Here is a 23342-nt window from a genome sequence, read left to right as displayed (position 1 = left end):
GCTACTACAGTGTAATTATTTCAGTAAGTTTTCTGCTTGCCAAGAGAAAGGAGAGTGCTTTAAGATATTGTGAATACTCAGTTTTTTGTTTGCATTTAGATTAAGAAGAAGAAAGTTGACTCAAAGCTTTTGTAGAGGTCATCTAATCTGTTTGGTTGAGAAGATCTGTCCTCCCACAGACTCACCTCCAGCACTATAAAGGAATACCTTCCTGATGACGATCTCTCTTTGCAGTGGTACATCATCTCTGGCTGTTCTAGAAGCAACATCTTCTATTATGAAAATTTAGGAACTACATCAGAAATAAGAGTTCTTCTTGCATAGACCACATCATTGGACTACTACAGGATTCAGGACATTCACAATGAGCATTAGTGAAGACGACGTGGAGAAGTTTCTTGATGGCAACCCTGCTTTTGCCAAGCAGTACTTTGAGAAGAAACTGAAAACAGAGTCCTGCGATGACAATGAAAGTGAAATTCTTTTTGAGTTGATACAAGACATGCAAGAAAGCATCAACATGGAGAAAGTTGTATTCAAGACTTTGAGAAGAATCAGGTCCCTTATTCATGCTGATCGCTGTAGTCTTTTCATGTACAGGCAAAGAAACGGCACACCTGAACTTGCAACAAGGCTTTTCAACATTCAAGAGGGAAGCACACTGGAGGAATGCCTGGTTTCCCCTGACTGCGAGATAGTCTACCCGCTGGACTTAGGCATTGTGGGCTACGTTGCGCAAACCAAGAAAACCATGAACATCCAGGATGTCAGTGAGGTAGGTTTGCTGTTTATTCATTTTACTCAGTAGACAAAAGGCTTGCATGCTTACTGGTTCAAAGGGGTGAAGAGACAGAAGGACATCTTGGTCCCACAACTGGGAGCACTGGAATTGGTGTGTAGTGAAAACTAATGCACCAGTAATCAGTGTGTAAGCTGCTTCCAACTGCATTTATGGAGAGAGGTGAAGCTAAGTTCATCATAGAATCATAGTCATAGAATCACAGAATCAGAAAGGTTTGGGTGGGAAGAGACCCTAAAGATTATCCAGTTACAACCCCCTGCTATGGGGCAGGATTGCCACCCCCCAGCTCAGGCTATCCAGGGCTCCATCCATCCTGGCTTTGAACTTCTCCAGGAACGGGGCTTTCACAAATTCTCTGGGCAACCTGTGCCACTGCCTCACACTCTGAGTGAAGAATTTCCTTCTGATATCTAATCTTAATTTCCCCTCTTTTAGTTTAAAACCATTCTTCCTTGTCTTACTGTTCATGTAAAAAGTGGGTCTCTCTCCTGCTTATAAGATCCCTTTAGATACTGGAAAGCCTCAATGAGGTCCTCCCACAGCCTTCTCTTCTCTAGGCTGAGCAAGCCCAGCTCCCTCAGCCTTTCTTCATAGGAGAAGTGCTCCAGCCCTCTGATTGTCTTTGTGGGCAGACTCCAACAGCTCCACACCTTTCCTGTGCTGGGGGCCCCAGGTCTGGATGCAGTACTGCAGATGGGGCCTCAAAGGGCAGAGCAGATGGGGACAATTCCCTCCTCCTCCCTGGTGCCACCCTACTTTTGATGCAGCCCAGAACACAGTTGGCCTTCCAGGCTGCAAGCACACACTGATGACTCGTGTCCAGCTTTTCATCCACCAGAACTCCCAAGTCCTTCTCAACAAGGCTGCTCTCAGTGAGTTCTTCTCCAGTCTATATACCTATCTGGGATTGCCCTGACACCAGCTGTGACTGGCCTCCAACTGAACATAGAACTGTTGACTACAGCCCTTTGGCTGAGACTATCCAACCAATTCTTTATTCACCAAATAGTCTAGCATGTGGACTAATTGTAACCTGAGTATGGGTGATTTTCACCGAAAGCAGCAAAAAGCACACTCTTTCAGCAGACACTGTGCAGTGCAGTACTGAGAGGGGTGCAAGGAATTTCAGTGTTTTATTCCTATGGCCTTCATAACAATACCTACCTCTTATACTCCTCAGTTGAATCACATAAATCTGAATGGCTGGAATTACAATCTGCTTGCCCTAATCGTAGATATAAAACTAAAATCCATGTGACCCAAATATGGCATTTGGGATTACTCCACCTATTATTTGCTAGATACAGAGACATCTGTTCATCTGCCCATTTGTTGCTTAGTATGATCATATCCAAATGCTTTGGTGAAATCTTCCTTGATCTCCATAGAACACACTAAGATATTGACTTAGTTTTGCAGTCATTCTTTTGCAGAATATGCATCAGAATATAGCTTAAAATTTTAAGGTTCTCTCTTCAGACATTTCTCTAAGAATAAGTAAGGACTTCATAACTGGGAGCCAAGAGCTGCACTCCAACTGTAACTCTTTCAGGTGCTTCCACTATTATGACAGTTCTTTTGAAGGAAACACAAACATTTAAATGCTTGGTCTACCCTAGTTGGCAGGGAAGGCTAGCAGTAGAGGATATGTAGGGAGAAGGTGTGGTAGAGTGATAGTTCTTTCAGGAGCAACATTTTGATTGTGATCAGAGACAACAAAGCTCTGGGCTTTTAATAATTCAGATAAGAGGAGCTGTAGTTGACAATTCGTTCAGCTGAGCAGGAAGATGATGGTTCAGTAAGACCCTTCCCACATTTCCCATCAGAAGGAGAAAAAGTATGAGTATGTCATTGTGCAGGACATTGGGCTGTCTGCCTTCCTCACATTACCCTTCCTATGTTTCATTTTCTTTTGGCACTGAGAGACAATGACACTGACATCACACTGAGTTCTCTTCATACTGCTCCTATAGCATGACCTAGTGCTTTCCCGATGGCAGTTCTCTCAAGGACAGGACTCCTTGTGCAGCCAAACCCTGCTGTTGCTATCTGCATATTGCAACCCTGTCCAACAAGCTCCTTGGAGAGATGGGGCTGAGTTGCTCAGAGTGCTGGGGGAGAGTGCCAGGAAAACGTAGTTGGTGCCTGCTGCATCTTCCTCAAAGCTATCCTGCCCACTATCCCAAACACAAAGGTCCAACATCACGGTGGTTTGTACTGAGGTCGCCATAACATCTTTCCTAATGTTCCCCAGTATCAGTAAAAAAACGTTTGGCACATATAGTGGCTACAGGTTGATTTCCCATGCCTGCTGCTGCTCTTTCATTCATGAAGGAATGATAAACTGTAACTGCAAGACTAAGGCTGAAGATACACTAATAGAGAAGGGAATCCTCTGGACAACAATTTTTTATCAGGAGAACCAAGGTCTAGATTGTTCCATGCAGAAAAAAGAGATTGAATGAGATTCCTAGTGACTGTAATATAAAGCATGGTTTATAAACTGTAGCTACGCACTACTGCATAGAAATTGGTTACATCCACCTTGCAGTGTTAATACAACACTGGAGAAAATTATACAGGAGCTATAATGAAGGAAGTCAGTTGTCTGAGGATGATTAGTGGAGACCCTCCTTGTTCTGACAGAGTTCAACATGTTAAATGATTATAGTTAGCAAGATCTTTGTAAAAAGCACGTGTATTGCAATCAATCAGCAGCCATAGCCAGTTCTTTGATACTAGTTCTATTACCTGTTCATTATGCAATTTTCTACTAATTTTTTATCTTCCTCAATGTTATAAGCAAAACTTTTCTCTAGACAGTTTGCCTCAAGAATCTATGCTTTGGTTTGGCTTTAAGGCTACAAATATTGTTTAAAGTGCTTAATCTGTAAACTCTCCTTTGAACAGTGTCCCCAGTTCAGTTCATTTGTTGATGAGCTCACCGACTACACTACAAAAAGCATCCTTGCAACACCCATCTTGAATGGCAAAGATCTAGTTGCTGTCATTTTGGCTATTAATAAGCTGAACGGCCCATTCTTCACCAACTCTGATGAAACAGTAAGTGGTCGATAGTTCAGTTGTTGCATTGCTGTACAACATGTATAACATGGGTAATACATCCCTCTACATTAGGGATGTCTGCTTTACTGAAGCACCATGGTGTAAATTTCCCTACAGGGGACCCACCCTGTAACAGAAGAGACTTATTATGAAGATGCTTATCTCAGAAATCTTTCAGGGAAGTTACAGTGGGATAAGCCTTATCTTACACTGGTGCAAAGCAAAGCATTTATCCAGGAGAATTAGCATGACGTTGCTGAAGTGGTGTTACGAAATCCAATATACATGAGACTGCTACTGCATTTGACCCAAGTCCATTGTTTTTCTTTACAGCTTTTCCTGAAGTACCTGAATTTTGCTTCCCTAAACCTGAAAATTTATCACTTGAGTTATCTTCACAACTGTGAAACTCGAAGAGGCCAGGTAAGAGCAAGGATGCAAATTGGGCTGTATCTTAAAATCAAAAGCACTTTTTCTGGTTTCAGAAATATAGATGATCTGCTTCAGAGATTTGTGTCTAAAGAGCAGAAAGAAAAGACAGCCCCTGGATGCTTTCACATACTCCCTCTTCCTTAGTCTTTCACCGTGTCTGTTTGCTGGTAAATGCAGATATTGTGCAGAGTTCAGGTGATGGAACACTCTTGAGGCATTTATCTACTTCAGACAGCAGCACTGAAAGATCTGCCAAAACAATTAAGAACACTATAATATTATCTTTTATGCTTATAAAAATACTATAGAATTTCTTAGTGAAAGCAGAATGATTCTCATCTGCCTGATCTATTTCTCTCCTTCATTAGAAATCAATGAATTTCAGGTATTTTGAATGGAACCTGTTCAGTCACAAGTTTTTCCCATGGTTTATTCTTTGCACAGTTCTTTCCACAAACCAGTGAATGGTGTCCAGGTGATACAGCCATCTAGCAATGCTAAGTAATTTAACTGAGGTCAATTAGCCAAAGTTCATTCCTCTTGAGGGCTTAGCAGGCCTGGGGGGGCATGGAGTCTAAGAGGAAAACACATACCCAAGATGTGGAAGAACCAGTGCATCCTGCAGGGCGTTCTGACCTGGGCTTGAACCCTGGAATCAGATGTTCATATGTCACCGCTGTATTAGCAGATCCCACAAAAGGCGGAAAAGAAAAACTAAACTAGCTCAACTAGCAGATGTTTGGCCATCTAGATCAAAAGGTATCTGCAACAGTTAACACTGTTTGTTGCTTTAGACTTAGAACTACCTCAGTACAGTCTGAGCAAACAACATTCTCAAAGATGTGTAAGATTTTTATATTGAAAAAACACCTGCACATAAAACATCATGTGCAAAGAGAACACAGTCTGCTTGTTAGACTGTAATCTGTTAGAGTCTTAGTAGAAGACCACATAATGCCCTTCCATCATGCGTTTCTTTCAATCCTTGTCACTGCATTTGTGGCTTTCAGCCTCACATACTGCATGCAGTAAAAGAGCAACGATTAGCCACTGCTCATTTTCCATTAACAATTTGCATGGCAACAACACTGTCCTATCTGTGGGATGCTAGTAGTATTTAGTAGTATTGCTGTTGTGAAGACCTTAGTCTTTACAACAGTGCCAGAGCTTTCACATCCCAAGGGTCAGAAACAGAGAACAATGCAGGCCAGAACTGTATATGATGTTTGCTAGCCCTCAGAGAAGCAGTGAGTCACACTTTTCCTGACCGTGGCCAAGCAGTAGTGCTCCGTGTTCCAAGCATAGGTCCAGTCAGCTTCAGGTAGAGGCTACCAGCACTTCTAGGCACTGGCACTGTTGTTTCCTTTGCTCTGACAGCAAAGCACCCAATCAGGAACACAGGCAATAGCAAAGGTCAGCATCTGCATAGATGGCTTCCTTATCATTTCAGAGATAACAAAGCTCCCCTTATGACCACAAAGACCTACTTTTTACTATTAGAAACATCTGCCTAATTCACTGCAGAACCTCCATTTTTACAGATGAAATGGCCTAGTAGGAAAAGCTTTCTTAAGGTTATATCCACACTGTGTTGCATGGGGTAGAGGGTCATAGGACAATGCGCACACAAGATCTGTGCAAAGCCTTTAAGGAAAGAGTTGATTCAAATATTTCCAACTCCAGCCTTTAGACTTTGCAAGATTTTACTCATGGATATAAAAAGTAAGTGTACAGTCTGTTTGGCACCATTACCTTTGTAAGACTGGCCCTTAGCATAGTACTCTTGATGGCATGACTAGTCCTCAGAATGCATCTCTCCTTAGTAATTCCCGGTGTAAATAAGCAATGAATTTACACTTTGCAGTTGCACTTTTGCTACTGCACTGGGACTGTAGTATAAAAAAAAAAAACAGCACAGTTACCTTATTAATGCAAACACAACTGGGAAGTCTAGCTTCAAGGGAAAGCTATGCTTACAATTGGCTTTTATCCTGCAGGTGCTGCTGTGGTCAGCTAACAAGGTCTTTGAGGAATTGACAGATATTGAGAGGCAATTCCACAAGGCCTTCTATACAGTGAGAGCATATCTGAATTGTGACAGGTACTCAGTAGGCCTCCTGGACATGACAAAGCAGAAGGTGAGTGTTCACTGATGAGCTACAGATATTTCTGATTGCTACTATCCATAGCTGACTGATTTGTGGAGATAAGGTTTATTGGGACAGTCAAACTCCAAACTAGGTTTAAGTCATTATTCCTGCTTTGATTTGCATTTTTAATTCCATTGTACAAATGAAAAACATGGGATGAAGAAAAGAGGAAGAGAATAAAGAGTTTATCACTGGGATGGGACTATCTGAAGAGGCAGAGGACAAGAATGGAGACAAAGGAGAGGCAAACGTGTTTAATTGTCAAGCATCAATCCCAACCAAAGCCCACACTGCAAGCACAGCCTCAGCAAGTCTTTGGATGCCAGAAATAAAATGAGATGCCAGTAGAGCAACAAAACAGGCACTCACTTCAAGACCTCATCCACATGCACATTATCAAGGCTTCAAGGTGAAATTTGGTTTCAAGGAAATGCAGACTAAGAGCATCTGAATTACCTCTACAGCTCCGATTTGTTCTGATTGTTTGCAAGCTGACTGACAAGCTTTACATGGGAGTTACACAGCAACATTTACATAGCATCTCTGCTTTACTTTGGGGTCAGGCTAACTGATGAGGCTACCACTGACTTTGATTTCCACCACATTGCCTGAGCCCTTACAGCACTTGGTCATGTGAGGAGATATACTAAAAGATCATTATTTTGGTAAAGCATTTTAACATAGCCTAGTAGAAACTGTTCTTTGGGTTTAGTGAGGTAGAAAATCAGCCCAATTGAAACACTCTGGAAAATGAGGAACATGGAAAATACAGAAATAGGTGCTTGCTCTGTGCACACACTCCACACTCTTCACTGATTGATGTCTTGTGTATAAGCTGTAAATGGCCATATGCAACCTTGTAAGGCACCTGACTCTTTCTGGCTTAGGTACACCATTGTGCTGCCCAGCCTTGCTCTAGCCATGTTGTTTCATGTCTTGTTCACAGAGTACCAAAACCAGCATAGTAAAGCAGCAGTTACTCTGAAATTTGAGGCAAAATGCACTTTTCTACTCTAAATATACTTCTTTTCTTTGAAAAACAGGAATTTTTTGATCTATGGCCTGTCCTGCTGGGAGAAGTTCCCCCTTACTCAGGACCTCGCACTCCGGATGGCAGAGTATGTGACAGCCATATTTCTTATAGTCTTACATAGTCTTACAGTCTTATTGTCTTGATGAATTATCTCACTGCTATATTTAACACTGCTCTTCTTTTTATTTGCAGGAAATAGTCTTTTACAAAGTGATTGATTATATATTACATGGAAAAGAAGATATTAAAGTCATCCCGTAAGTGCCCAGACTGCTGCCACTGTTTGTGTGTGCTTGGTAAAGACACAGAGTGCAGCGGAAACAAAGGTTGTCCCTGATTTAAAGATGTTCATAAAGAGATATGCAGAGGACTCATACAAGACTGAGTAAGAAGCCAGAATGTAGGATGCTGTTTCTCATATTTACTCATATTTCTCATATAAACTCATATTTATGCGGGACAAAGGTTTTTTCCAGGGCAGTGGGATTCTCCCAGCTTGTAAGTCAGGCTCCAAGAACCACTGCAACAAGCAATTGTTTCTGTGTGAGAATGAGCTGCTTTGACTGCCTGCAGCTTTGCCATTGTCTGTGCTAGCCCAAGGCATCACTCCTCCTTGGTATCTTTCCTGTGCTCGCCTCTGAGCCCATCCAGCTTGCCCTGGTGCTGAGGCATCTGCAGTCGCAGCCCTGCCCACCATTCATCTGGATATCTTCTCGACCCACACAGTCCCTCCTGTTCCTCTGCCTGTCCTCTAGCTTCTTTTCTGCTCTCTTCTCCTTTGGCCACCCCCCTCAAGGCTGTCTCTGACTTTTCCTCCTCTCTTTACTCTACCCTGAGACTCTTGTTCTGAAAATCACCTTCACTTCCTGCCACTGAGTTTTGCGGAGTAGATTTGGGCTTCGTTCCAGTGGGCTCTGAGAAGCAGAGCCCCACCAACTTCCTCTTCTTCCTCTTCTTCCCCCACCAACCATCCTCTTCTCTAGTGGTTTAACTCTCCAAACTGCTACTTCTGTATGGTGTTTCTCTCCTCAACGTTCACCTACAAAACATGAGAAGGGAAACATAAATGGCTGCATTTGCAGGAGTTGGTGAGAATGCTCCCCTCTCATCAAGCTTCTTAGCCACCCACTTTCATCTTCATGTATCTTGCTTCCACATATAGATACACATGCACCCTCCACATCCTCAGATGCCTACCGGCATACTTCCCCACATCCCTCAGCACTTCCACTCACCACTTGTCCAACTGCTGTAGGATGTGGCTAAAGGTCTCCTTGAGGACACAATAGAAGTTTTACCTGTGCTGGTCACACCACTACGCAGTAATATCCACCTGATATGCACCTTCATGCTTCAAGAAAAGCTCCCACGATAGAAATTCAGCAGGGTTAATCTGGCTGACTCTTAACCGGAGACTTTCTTTTCTTTTTCTCTATGCTGTAGCTCTGAAACATGACCCTCACTACCAGGAATACTTTTTTCTTAACTCAAGTGCTCTGCTGAGTATATTCTATGAGCTAATCTGTACTGAATCCTTGAAAGAAAATATTTACTTGTGTAAAAAATTATGCTTGTGCATGTAGGTCCTTTGAAAGTAACAAAACTGCTTGATAGCTGAGAGTGAAATGCATATGTAGATTGTGCAGCCAGCTCTGTGATCATCGTCTTTCAATAAATACATACTCTTAATTATCCTTTTCCATTTTCTTTCTATCAGAAATCCTACGCCGGATCACTGGGCACTAGTTACTGGACTGCCAACATATGTGGCTGAAAGTGGGTTTGTAAGTGCATAGCTTGGACTTCATTAAGGCTTTCTGAAATGAAGTTTTGTTAAAGCTGCTTTTCAGTTTTTTTTTTTGTTTTGGCATTTTAATCAACTTCATGTGTCTAACTTGTAAAATACGTATGTATTTCTTTTTGTGATCCCCTAGATTTGCAATATTATGAATGCTGCTGCAGACGAGATGTTTAACTTTCAGGTAATGTGAACACTTCTAGTTCTATGAAGCATTCCACTTTACTTACAGAAATGTAATTCAGAGTCAATATCAGGCACATAGGTATTTTTTTCATCAGAAGTCATGATGTGAAATTGGATTGCTGCTGTATTTAGAAAACAAATTAAGCATATGGTGTCTTTTTGCTTGCTATTTCTTCAAGGAAGGTCCTCTAGACGAATCAGGATGGACTATCAAAAATGTTCTCTCCATGCCAATAGTCAACAAAAAGGAAGAAATTGTTGGCGTTGTCACATTTTTTAACAGAAAAGATGGGAAACCATTTGATGAACAGGATGAGACCCTGATGGAGGTATAATTCCTTACCATGGCTGAAAGAAGTTCATGTGGTTGAGAGAGGTTATTTTTTTTTCTCACAGCACTCCTGCAAACATCCCCCAGTGTTCTGCAACTAAGTTTCTTAATAGGTTATGCAGTAGATGGAAAATTTTGAAGGTGACTCAATGAAAGTTGGATGCTTTTGAAATTTGTAAATTCACCTATGTTTAGATTATTTTGTTTCAGCATTCTTAGATTGGACACCTAGCTATCAGCAGCTATGAGGTAGTAATGTGACTATATTGCCCTGTGCTCAGATACTGCTGGGCAACTCCCTCTGGCAATTACACAGAAGTTATCAGTGTGGCTGTGATTCAAGGTGTGGCCAGCTGCTGAATCTACAAACAGTAGCGCTAATCGAAGCCACTGTGGCTGAGAAATGCTTCTTTTTTATTTCAATCCAACATGGACATATAGATCTTGGCATCCATTATCAATCAGAGCATTTGCTGAAATACTTTTACTACGAAATAAACAACCAAGCAAAAAAAATCAATTCAAATTGGCCACTGAGCAGCAAATAAGATAAAAGCAAACAAAGTATGAGTAAACAGATGTGAAAGGTGACAAGACCATCATGCTTTCCCTTGATATGAGGGTTCCTAACCTGCTATCATGGTTATGACTGCAGCCTTTCCCATAGACATGGGGTAGTATACTGAATACTTGTAACAACATATGCAAGTAGTTTTCCCAGGACAAAGGATCCTCGAATCTGCATGGTATGGACAGTCTTAAGATCTAGGCAGATCCACCAGCTGGGGAGCTGCTATGGTGAAGAACAGTTAGAGGAACAAACATGTAATTGCTCATTGCTAAACTTGGGGCCAGACTGGAGCTCATGTTTCTATAAAAATATATTATACAGCATTATCTTTCTGTGGCCATAGGAAACAGACACTTTGGTTACTTCACTGTTTCTCTTTTTCCTCCTCTCCAAGTCCCTGACACAGTTTTTGGGCTGGTCAGTACTCAACACAGATACATATGATAAGATGAACAAACTGGAGAACCGGAAAGATATCGCCCAGGATATGGTGCTCTACCACGTGAAGTGTGACAAGGATGAAATTCAGGAAATTCTGGTAATGACTTGCAATGTACAGTACTCCTGTTAGCATACTGGTCAGTGCTCAACAGCAGCTGTGTCTGTGGGACAAGGTCTCCCATCCCATATAAAGTCTTCCAGCCATGGAAGCCTTCACACTATAGCAGAACAAGTCTTTATTTTGACTTGAGGCTCTCTGCTCTCTGCCCCAGCATGCTGTGCCTAAGCCAGGCCTGGAGGTGGGCTCATGCAGATGCTGCTCAGGGCAGGCTGTAGGGTGTGAAAGAGGAGCTAATTTATATCCTAAAACCATCTTGGTACAAAAGATACGGAGTTGCTAAGCCTGGCTGAGACACAGGGAATTTTCTAGGGGAATTTTTCAAGTGGAGGAAAAACAAGCCAAAATTAAAGCAAGAGATAATGTTCCTTCAAGGAAGAATATGTTGAAGGATCAGAAGTAAAAGCAGGGTCTGAGAGGAAAATATGATTTATCAGAGCTGCCTCCTGTAGGTTCACCCTAGATTACCCCCAAGCTATACAGCACACAATCTTGTAAGATATAGTAGTCAGTGTAACGTGTCCATGCTCTTTGCAGCCAACACGAGAAAAGCTGGGGAAGGAGCCAAGCGAGTGTGAGGAAGAGGAGCTGGCAAGTATTCTGGTAAGGGCAGTGTGCAGGTGAACTTGGAAGTGTAGCAAACAACTACTGCCTGGGTGGAGGCAGGGGAGAGTTGCTGGAGTTGGTAGATATCAACGAGGCACATGGTGAAGGGCAAAGGTGAAACACACCTGCCCCTCCTGTGTTCTGTGTGATTACCAAGCAGCAGAGAATGCCTTCCTGTGAAGTGCCTGCTTAGTGCCTCCTTATCACAAGGGGTTCCAAAGTCCAACTGGGAACATGCCATGCGCCTTGAACTATCATACATTTTGTTCACAAGAATGAATGAGGAACTTTAAAACTTTTCCTGAGTCTAAGACCTGACAAGTTTGGATTCTCCAAACTACATCAAATTAAAAAGAGTGCTTAACAGAATGCAAACAATATCTTGTGCCAGACCAAAAAAGTTCTCCCTCCTCCCCCACTAACAGGGCTATTTTAACAGAGGAAGAGGGAAAACACTTTTGCTCATCTGTACTAAATCCTTGAAGGAAAATATTTATTTATGTAAAAAGTTGTTCATCCTTGCGCATGTAGGTCCTTTGGAAGTAATGCGATTGCTCCTAACCCTAACCCTAACCCTAACCCTAACCCTAACCCTAACCCTAACCCTAACATAGCCCTGTTAGGGCTGTTTTTGTGTCACATTCTGAAACAGATGTCTTCCAACAGCATCAGACTGATAACTTCTTCTTTAGCAAAACCACTTCCAGGTATTTCTAGAGACAGCATAAATACCATAGCAACAAACCATTTTGCCTTTCACAGAAAGAGCAACTCCCAGGGCCCAGCAAGTTTGAAATCTATGAGTTCAGGTTCTCAGATTTCGACTGCACTGAACTGGAGCTTGTGAAGTGTGGCATTCAGATGTACTATGAGCTTGGCGTGGTGAAGAAGTTCCAGATCCCACAGGAGGTAACTAACCCTAACCCAGGACCCCCACCTCATGAGTCTGGAGCATGAAGCTGGCCACTTCTGCTCTGTACAGCGGTGGAAGCTCTGTGGGCTACCAGTATGCGTTTGCTACTGGGCCTCTACAGACTGAGACTGCACCGTGCAAAAATCTGCCTACCTTATTATCGAACCTTACTCAACCCCAAAGTCTTCAATTTCGCAAATTCAAGGCTTTTTGAAACAGTCCGTGTCAGTCAGATTAGGAAAACGCGTTTTCGTTCCCCGTTCTCTTCGAGGGATGTTTCGGCACATGCTGTGTGTTTTATCCCCATCTAGTGGGACCCGCGGATTGCTGCACAGAAAGCCTCCCGCCGCACGTCCCTCCCGCACGTATGAGTGGCCGACAGGAGTGCAGGAGGGAAACGAAGGGCTCTGCACAGGGTTACCTCTGTGCTTCTTACCCACAGCACGAGTCAGTTATAAGCATTCAAAATGTCCACTCTGGAACGACGATCCTGGTGCAGATGTGAAGAACAGCCATTCTCTGCTGCCCCTTTAAGATTTAAAATAATGAATACTCTCTTATTCCCTCTCCAATGGAAAAAAACCTCTGTAGATACAAGGGAAACAAGTAGAACACAGGTGGACAAAAACAGTCTGATACTTAATGCTCTGTACTATAACCACGTAGGGGATAAACATTCCATTTCTACAGACCTACAGAGCCATCTCTCTTGAAGGTCTGACCGCTATCCATTATTTCTATGCATTGTCTTTATTCCAAAAGCAGCAGCAGCCAGCTTCACCCACAAGCCAGCTGACATCAAACACCCTCCTCCCCAATTTCAGGTTCTGGTGAGGTTTGTGTACTCTGTCAGTAAAGGCTACCGGAAGATAACGTACCACAACTGGCGCCATGGCTTCAACGTTGCACAGACCATGTTCACACTTCTCATGGTAAGGTAACACAATCCCTACTTGTTGTGTGGCATGGCTTTACCCCAAGTAAGGCAGATGTCATGGCTTGGAGACATGCAGGGCTCCCTTCAAACCCTACATAGGATTAGTTTGTCACTTCTAGCACCATATGAGGTCCCAGTTTACATTAACTGCATGCACTGTAGGCACAGACATGTCTGGTATTGAAGAGCCTCCAGGTTAATCCGTCTGCATGGTATGGTGAAGGACTGCAGGACATCCTTTCCTCCAGTAGTTTCTGGCAATGAGTGATACTAGCTCAGATGAAGACAACCACACATTTCCCATTTGTAGGCAGAACAGCCACATATGTAAGCCCATTGCTAAGTCTGCCTCATCTCCCTGGAGAATTGTGGAAGGATGAGACGTCACGGCCCTAAGTTGAGCCAGGGGAGGTTCAGGTTGGATACCAGAAAAAAATTACTCTCAGAAAGGGTAGTAATGCATTGGAAGAGGCTGCCCAGGGAGGTGGTGGACTACCATTCCATGAGGTGTTCAAGAACCTTGTGGATGTGGCACTGATGGATGTGGTTGGTGGGCGTAGTGAGAGTGAGCTGACAATTAAACTCGGTGATCTTAGTGGTCTTTTACAATCTTGATGACTCTTTGATTGTTGTATGAGTGTAGCAAAGTGCCATTTCTCATGGGTGAGAGACGCCCACAAAAGAACAGAGGCATCAGAAGTGCTCTAGTCACCATAGGCTTGTGATGGATCAGCCCTACGGCCCAGCACTGAAGGCATGCAGGTAGCTGTCAGGGTGCAAGCGCCCCAATGGCATAATGCTGCTATAGCAGCAGGCAACCAACCTTGCAGATGGGCATCAAGCATATACACACGACAGGCGTCTACTTGAGTCTGAAACCTTTTGTTTCCAGTTGCTTCCCCATTTTGATCTAAACACGCTGTATGTAATGTCTATCTTTGTTCCAGTTCTCCTGGGCTGTCTCAGTGGGGGTTGTCCAAGTCACAGTCCCATACCTTTTCCTGTAAGACATACTAACAGATGGCATGCACATTTTCACCCTCCAGACAGGCAAACTGAAGCGCTACTACACAGACCTTGAAGCCTTTGCAATGGTAACTGCTGCTCTGTGCCATGATATAGACCACAGAGGAACCAACAACCTCTACCAGATGAAGTAAGTGCTTTCTTGCCACTTCCAACCATTTCCTGCTTCTCTTGCATGGAGTGGATTCAGGCTGTGATCCCACTAAACTCCTGCACAGCTCTGTTATATGAAGGGTAACAGTCTTACTTGTCAATTAACTTCTCTTTTCTGCATACTGTAAACTTGGGCTCTGCCTCCTAGCAGACTGCCCTCAGCTCTTTGGTTAAACCAAAGCTCTACATTGTTGGTACAAGGTAGGCCAGGTGCAGTGCAGGCATTTAGTGGTCTGAGCATCACAGGAGAAGCAGGATGCTTCCATGACCATCCTGGACATAGGAAGCATGCTTTCTGCTGGAAAGCACTGTGCATAGCACTGACTTTGCTGCCTGCAGAAACCTATCACCTATCACATATGTGAGGATGTGAGTTCTGCTTCCAGTAGCTGATTGAAAAAAACAGCAAGGTAGTGTCAGATCATAGCTCTTCTGCAATGTTTTTTGGCTGTGCTATCCCACTGCTTTCTGGAGCTTTGAAAAAATGTAAGTGAAGCTGCGAGTTCATCACAAGTGCTTTGAATATGAGATCGTCTTGCACTTTGCCTAGGAAGATGTTCAAGGACCAGTGGTTTTTCAGTTCCTATTAACAGATGCCAAAACGTACTTTTTCAGGAACTTAACAAGAAGTTCATTATGCCCAACAACAAAAGTTCTACCAAGAAAAACAATTTAGGTGAAATCCACAGGCAGAAGAATACTATATGCAGTGTACAAATAACTATAAGCAGAGTCACCTGTTGACAATATTACTCCTCAGCTTTTGCTAGATAAATTGAATGTTCATGACAAATATCAGATAGGATACTTTTTTTTTAAGTGCTATACTAACATATTTTATTTTTCCCTTATGCTACCAGATCTCAAAATCCCTTAGCAAAACTTCATGGATCTTCAATTTTAGAGAGACATCACCTGGATTTTGGAAAGTTTTTGCTCTCTGAAGAGGTTTGTTATTAACTGTAATATAAAAACCTGAATAATTTAACTGCAGTGACTTTTTTTTTATCAGTAAACACCAGGCTGTCAAATTCTGTGACCCACGGCCTACAGTTTGAGCACAGGGTATATCTCTGGTTTGGGTTTCTGAGGTTCTACAGCCAGCTCATTCTCTTCCACCCTCACGTGTTTTCTTCTCACTAGTGACCAAAACACTTGCATGACCCGGGTTCTTCAGAAGCCATATCATTAGCCCCTTTAGGAACACATGAAACACAAGATTGTCTCCTGTAGTCCCGAGGAACCAAGGCCAATACACCCCCCCAGCTAACTTTCCATTTCAGGCAAATTGGCAAATTCAAGGTGTATCAAGGTGCAGACACTGACCCTGCTCGTGAGTACAGAGGGAGACCAGGCACCAGCAGATCTTAGGGAAGCAAGTTGCAGCTCTGGAAAAAAAAAGCAATTTTGAGAAAGCAAGATTCCCAGTAGCTCACAGCAGCACAGGACTTGCATTTTGCAGCTTCCTTTTCTTTTTCAGTCACTGAATATATGCCAGAACCTCAACCGGAGACAGCACGAGCACATGATTCATCTGATGGATATTGCCATTATAGCAACAGATCTGGCACTCTACTTCAAGTAAGTTGGTCACGTACACTGTGGGTGAAGAGCTGCATGCAGCTGGAGCTGTACAAAGACAAAGTGTGATGTTTTGCTTTGAGAGCCCCTCTGGTAGCAAACATCTTCACAGACATTGCTTATGGAGGACTGTTTTTAATGTCAGTACTAGAGCTTCCAGGAAGAATTCAAATTGTTCAAAAGAATTTTGCATTTGATTAATTATATCATGTATTGACTTTCAGCCTCCTGTCTACAACAAGGCCCCGTATGATCCCCCAACCAAAATAAAGAGATGATTTTTTTTATAACATTTCAGCACTAAAAATACTTACTAATGGTCAGTGGTTTGGCCAGCATTCCATTAAGTTCTCTGGGAGAGCAACAACACAACTCAAATAGTAAGTGGTTCATTATAGGTGAATATTCCGTTTATAGTCTATTTCACTCACCAAAGCCAAAAACTTAGGACCATGTTGTCATATCCACTAATTTCCTGGGGCATAAGCTGGAAGTCTATGATATTTGACATCTTAAGTAGCAAAGAACTTTCAAAATGTGCTTTGAAATACAGGGCCAGAGATTACTTCTGTGTTTTACACTGAAGGATGGTTACACACAATATAAATAGTAAAAAAAGAAAAAGAAAAAAGAAAAAAGATTACGAGGAAGGAACCCTAACCCCAACCCTAATCCAGTTCACTTACTTTGGAGGTTTGGTGATTGTATGGGAACAGATATCTGCACTTCCCTTCCATACCAGGTAGGAACTAGCTAGTCTTTGTCATCTGTATGTGAAGAATTAATTTAGATCAGATTCCAGGTGAAAAAATGTGGACAGAGCACATAGTCAAGCTTCTTTGTGTATATGGCCTAAAGGTCCTTCTTTGTCACTAGCATTGAACCAGCAGATTTTTCAAGATTTCATGCCACTCAAAATGTGGGCGTGTGGTATATAAATCCCTCCCTGGAATTTGCTTCCCATATTTAGGTTTATAACTAATATTAGCAAGATCAGACTGAGCAACAGGCAGTCTTACAGGTGCTTTAACACCTAAGCTAGCTCTAAGTTTCTGCTGTCTGCTCAGCATTCAGGCAAAAAGCCTTCTTGTGTTGTCAGGAAAGCCAGAAGCCCTTCTCATTATGCATTACTTGAAGTAGCACATGCTTTCAAGCTTCCTGCTCCAGTCTCACTACTCTGCTTATTATTCCTTTAAGCCATTTACAATAGTTCCCTCTACTTAAAAGAAGCAATTGAAGATACCTGGTTTTGCTGGGGGCTTCCCTAAGGACACAACTGCCAGGAAAATGTCTACTGGGAGCACAGACATCTATTTTTAACACACCTACTTCATTCTTTTGGAACTTATTTTTTTTTCTTTTTCTCAAAGAAAAAGAACAATGTTTCAGAAGATTGTTGATGAGTCTAAGACATATGACAGTACAACTGCCTGGACTGATTACCTGTCTCTGGAGACGACAAAGAAAGAAGTTGTCATGTGAGTAGATCATCTCCTTGAGGGTTAGAGATGTGGCAGTGTCCCTCTTCTGGGGCTGGGTGGTGGGAGCTACAAAGCATGCACACACCCACAATAGGTCTGGTTTTAAAAAACATTGTTCTGCTTCAGCAGCAATAGTCCCTAGCTGATACACTCCTTTGTTTTTGATTTCTAATGTAAATTGAGTGAGGAAAAAAAAAACACACTGGTGTTGTGTGCAGTCAGTACATCCTTGCATTGCCCTTAGGAGGAGGCCAGCATGTGGTAGTGTCCACTCAAATTGGATCTTCTGGAGAAGCAAGGCAAAACCACAGGGTAAAAATGTATTGCTCTGCAAAGGCAGAGCAAAGGGAACCTCATGCATGAGTTGTTCTTCCTAATGAAACTCCATCTGAGTTGCACAATGCTGTTGCAGCCAGCATAGTCTCTGCAGAACACTCTGTGCTTGTGATGAGTTGTACCTACAACCTTGCTGCAGTTTTCACTGTTAAACATCCGCAAGGAACTCAGATGAGTTAGCCTACAGGCACAAGGTTCAGCCTAGCAATGACTGAAGTGATGAACTTCCTAGTGTCAAAAGAGAGCAGTTTCCTAGCACCCCATTTGATCCATGAAGCAGTTCTCGATCCATGTCCCAGTCAGAGTCAAGGCTACAGCAGCCTGCCTTTCTTTATCCACCACTTCAGCACTGAACTGAGACATTTGGTAGGACATGCACATCCTGAGCCTCAGGGCTCCAGAGAAGAAACTAATTTATTTTCTGTTTGTAGGGCCATGATGATGACTGCCTGTGATTTGTCAGCAATCACTAAGCCTTGGGAAGTCCAGAGTAAGGTCAGGTGCTTGACATACTGCCAGATTTCTCTAGCTTGTACTTGAAAGCATTGTATGTTTCTAAGCTACTCATTAACTGTGTTGAAGTTTCCTACTAAAACTACTGAAAATACTTCATAATAATAGTTTTCTTGATGGATAAGTCAATCTTTGAAATTATAGTTTTGGATTCTGCAGGGAATTTACATTCACCAAATGGAGCAAAGAAAAAAAGAAGGAAATTGTTCAGGTGGTTGTTGTTGTTTTAGTGCAATACCTCCTGCTTCATCAGTTGTTTGTTTTTCTGGTAGGAGTTCCTTCCTGAACTGAACTTAATCAATTACTAGGTAAGAAACACTAAAATTTAAAGGAGGATAAAAATAAATAAAATCCATCTTCCTGTTCAGTATGGAAAAAAGGACAGCTGAAAAAGTCTTAATAGAAAACCATAAAACTGTGATCACAAGCCAAATCCTTGCAGGACACATTAGAAACATTTCTTAATAGATGAGCAGTGAGCTGACAAGTCCAAGTGCAAAAACGGTATCTGGGCCATCACTACTCAGGTGCGATCCCATGGCTACTGTCTGCCCTTCCCAGCAGAAAGGCGGGGGCTGGATGTGGGCATGGAGCAACCCAGGGCTTAGAAGTGATATTTGCTTCAAAGTCAGCCCTGTCCTAAAGTCCATCTGGAAATCAAAATCAGTGCTAATTTTACTTTTTCTCTCCTTGGCAATGTAGGTAGCTCTCCTGGTAGCAGCAGAATTCTGGGAGCAAGGGGACTTAGAAATAAGCGTCCTTCAGCAGCAGCCCATTGTAAGTATCCTGTGAGAGCTAGAGGGCGCAGTTCAGACAGTAAATAGAGATTCACTGCAAGCAGGGATGCTCTCAGAGAGATGTGTTTTTCCGTGGCTCCCAGGCTTGACAAAATCCACCAGAAAAGTGGGCATTCAAATAGGGAAAATATTTAAATTTGGCGTTGAAAGAACCAAGAATTATTCCTTGAGATTGTCTCCACCCATCTCAGCTTGGTTTTGTTTTTTTTTTTAAATCATGGAATATCCCAAGCCGTGACAGACCCAGTAGACTTAAGAAAATCACTAAGCAGACTTTCATAGTATATCTCCACAGATGCAACATAAATGATACAGTAATGATTCAGTAAGCAAAATGACCATATTAAAATATAATTCCATGTTCAGAAATGTTTTATAAAATTGAAATTTGATTGAGAGAGGGAAAGGAAAAATTCTGTCCCTGATCTCACAATAGACAAAGAAAGAGCTGTCTAAAATTTCTACAGAAACAGCATAGGAAATAAACCCATTCCAGTTCTCTCCAGAGGAGGATGAGAGAGGTAATGGACAGCACAGCAGAACAGCCCAGCTTACACAACAGGGCAACACTGAGTAGAAAAAAGAATAGTGTTTTCCAGTGCAGTGTTCTTATATATCATGCTGTGATTGTGTCCTACCACAGCCCATGATGGACAGGAGGAAAGCTGCTGAGCTCCCAAAGCTTCAAGTGGGTTTCATCGACTTTGTGTGCACATTTGTCTATAAGGTAAGCACACCATTCTCTCAACACAAAATTCAGGTCCTAGTGTCTAGAGTCCTGGTGCAGCAACAGAACGCAGGAGCACAAGGGCAGGCAGAGGAGATAACAAGGGGATTCCCATCTCTCAGTGAATCTGTTCTGCTACCTCTTGAAGAAAAAACGTTTGGAGACTTCAAAGAGATCCAAGTCCAAGAAAAGCATGGAATCATCTGTATACCAGATGAGACCAGGAGCAGCAGACAGAACTCCCTGTCGTCATCCTGGCGCAGGGAAAGAGGGAGGGGAGGAGAGAAGGAGACACATCCTTCCCCCTGCTCAGGAGGGATGAACTTCCTCCTCTCACCAGCTGCACTCTCTAGGATGCTGCAGGGCCCCTCTCCATGCCATCTGTGCCCTCCTTGTGTAGCCAGCCCAGCAGGCAAGGATCAGGGCCAGTCCTGGGTGCAAAGGATGGGTGGCAAGTCAGCACCTCCACATTGCATGGCATTGATGGCTGTATTTTGGTCAGGAATTTTCACGTTTCCATGAGGAAATTCAGCCTATGCTCGATGGGCTGCTGAACAACAGGAATGAGTGGAAGACCCGTGCTGATGAGTATGATGCAAAGATGAAAGCTCTGGAGGAAGAGAAGAAAAAGGAGGAAGAGAAAATGGCTGCACAGAAAGGTCAGAACCAATACTGATCATTTTGTTCACTTACTCAGTACACTCTGAGACCTGCAGCAAGACTTGTAGCCCCAACAATGTCAGATGCCAAGAATAGTTTCCTCAGCCTTGCTCCACTAGCAAAATTTAAAATAGGACTCTAAAATACATTTTTGTCTTCAAGGCCTAGCACCATGACAGGCTGTCAGAAAGGCATCAGAAGCATAGGGGGCTACTTGTGCCTTACAAATGGACTACATGCAGCACAAGCTCCCATGAAGCTGGGATCAGCAAGAAGTTCTGTGCACTGTCTGTAGTCCCTGGAGAAGTGCAGGGACACATCCCTTTGTACAGGCTTGGCTGATGTGCCATCTCACAGCTTGTGAAGCAGGAGGATTTGAAAATAGCTAACACATTCCTGGGGTAGTAGTTCATCCCATTTCTAGCCCAAATTAGCACCTTGCCAATTTATTTGGGTTGAATCTATTTGCCACTTTCTGTGGGCTAATCTGATGGGCTGAATCAGTCCATCAGCTGCAGTGAACACTGGATGAAAGCTCATATTAACACGTACTTCATATCTTGAGGGTTTGTTTGGCTCTGAGAAAGGTGGAAGTGGAAGGCTCCTGGCTGCCTTTCCAGGTGCCTGAAAACCACCCTGTCAGAACTTGCTGCTTCTGTTCTGGAGGCTGCACTGAAGCATCTTCTTGTTGCACTACAGTCCACTGCTACTCCCTGAACAGCTCCTTAGTTTAGACATTATTCAAACAGAGTTTACAGGTCTTATCTCATTTCCATCCTTAAAGTACTGAAAATAAATACTCTGGATATGACCTTTGGAGAGTTATTTCATGACTGAGTAATCAGTATTTAAGTGAAGGTTTCTGCTAACTCTAAAGCAATTCCAAAGTAACTGCATTTACAGTTACTTTGCATAGCAGATATCTCTAGATGAAGGTACTGCAGGTATTTCACTGACTGTTCAATATCTTACAAGTCCAAAAACTCTGCTGTGGTGAATAATAAGAGATTCTAGTGCACTTACACTGTACTTCTAATTCTTTCTTTCTTTTTGTATGGCAGATGGAATAACCTGCAACGGAGGAACAGCTCCAACTTCAAAAACCTGTAGTATACTTTAGATCTATTTCCAAGGCAATACATCCACCCAAAATGAGAATGCCCATGTTCAGAAACAAACAACAACAACAACAAAAAGTCCTGGCTTAAAATATATATTCCTGCTTGGACTATTTTAATTAGGCTTATGACCAACCAAGGAAGGGCTAGATCTCGTTTGCCTTAATTGCATCTCTTCTTGATGCTAAGGGACCCATCCTGTCCTGACTCTCACTGCATTTAACATACCTGATGGTGTCAGATGGCATGTGGCAAGTCAGAGCAATGTTTGGCCCAATATATCAGGTTGTCTGGCCACAGAAGAAGCACTGCTCCAGCACTGAAATACTGCAGACCCCAAAGCTAACAAAGCCAGTGAATCTCCCAGATTGTCCATGTGTGCAAGGAATAGCCTGCAGAGTAGAAAAAGTGAAGAACAGCTAAATTTATAATATCTAAATCTCTGTCTTTGAGGATATCAGAAAGAAATCTGTAGCTGGGGATGAAGCATGAGAACTTTTGAGCTGTTCTAGAAGGCTACATTTCTCTGTAAGTCCAAGGAATGCACATAGTAGTAATTCTGCATTCACTTTGGGAATTTGGGTTGGCTGCTGCTGTGCACATGATCCCTCAGCTGCAAGACCCAGTAGATGCTGGCTTCAGAAACAGGAGCCACGTTGTGCACTATCGCAGGCTTTGTGCTGTGACATGTGGTTGTGAGAAGGCAGTGTCATCACTACCCACTGCAGCGCCTCAGTTACCCACACAACCTGAACTGTGGCATCTGACTTTGTTCTGTTTTACCTTGTAATGCCAGTGTTATCTAACACATCCTCCTTTGATTGGTATCAGCCCTCCTCCTTTTCTCCTCCTGTTTGAGATGTCTGATTTTCTCATTCCACTCCAAACTTCAAAAGAGTGATGAATTCTACCCCTTTATTTAAGTTAATTAGTTTTCCTGTTTATTAATGTAACCATGTTAGAATACTCTTATCGTAGAGGAAAGACCCTTCTCTACTCCCCTGCCCTCTCTCTCTCTCTCTTTTACTCAGAGCATGGCGGGCACGTCAGCCATGTAATGAGAGTTCTGATTTGTGGGGATCTTCTTCTATTACTCCTGCTACCTTCAGTATTTTTATCCCTCAGTAACTTATTTTGCATTACAGAAGTACTGTAAGTAGAAGGAAATTATAGCCATAGCAGTATCTGGTGACTGTTTGTCCAGATCCCAGTGCACTAAGAAGTAATCTTCTGTTGCTATGCAGCTGTTGTGTGAGCAGCAAGTTGTCCTTCAAGAGAATACAGAAACCTCTCCACTTGCTCAAAAGCTAAATATGCAGCTAGTAGTTGGTTCGTGTTGTTATCTCAGCTTCATCAGCAACCACGTAGGAGGCTTGCATCACATGGCAGCACTTCCAGGACACCAAGCCAAACAAGTTGTTACCAGTGGGCAATACGCCGTGAGATGATCTTATTGTGGTGTGCTAAGAAGTGGGTTCTTAAGATCACCTCAAGTCATTGTAAGCTAAATGCCTGTCGCTGAGAAAAGCTCTCCTTGACTTCAGATGTTTTCCTGGAAATAAAGCC

The 23342-nt window shown here is 42.8% G+C and overlaps 1 protein-coding gene across 1 annotated transcript; it reads left to right on the top strand.

Annotated features, from left to right (window-relative positions):
- Nucleotides 1–364: 364 nt before the first annotated feature.
- Nucleotides 365–21778, top strand: PDE6B (phosphodiesterase 6B; the record flags this gene model as incomplete). The annotated part of the gene is made up of 22 exons (XM_079548693.1): nt 365–775; nt 3713–3865; nt 4202–4291; nt 6298–6438; nt 7494–7568; nt 7676–7740; nt 9201–9267; nt 9418–9465; nt 9647–9796; nt 10764–10907; nt 11466–11531; nt 12297–12443; nt 13272–13379; nt 14431–14540; nt 15424–15511; nt 16044–16144; nt 17515–17622; nt 18393–18456; nt 19177–19251; nt 19915–19998; nt 20501–20657; nt 21720–21778. 22 exons carry the CDS (start codon nt 365–367, stop codon nt 21776–21778), a joined length of 2511 nt encoding a protein of 836 aa, XP_079404819.1.
- Between the last annotated feature and the right edge of the window lie 1564 nt (nt 21779–23342).

Source organism: Tetrao urogallus (genome assembly GCF_951394365.1).
Source record: "Tetrao urogallus genome assembly, chromosome: Z".
NCBI classification, from domain to species: domain Eukaryota; kingdom Metazoa; phylum Chordata; class Aves; order Galliformes; family Phasianidae; genus Tetrao; species Tetrao urogallus.
Note: the sequence above shows the minus strand (reverse complement) of the source record. Positions and strands in the feature narration are given on the sequence as shown.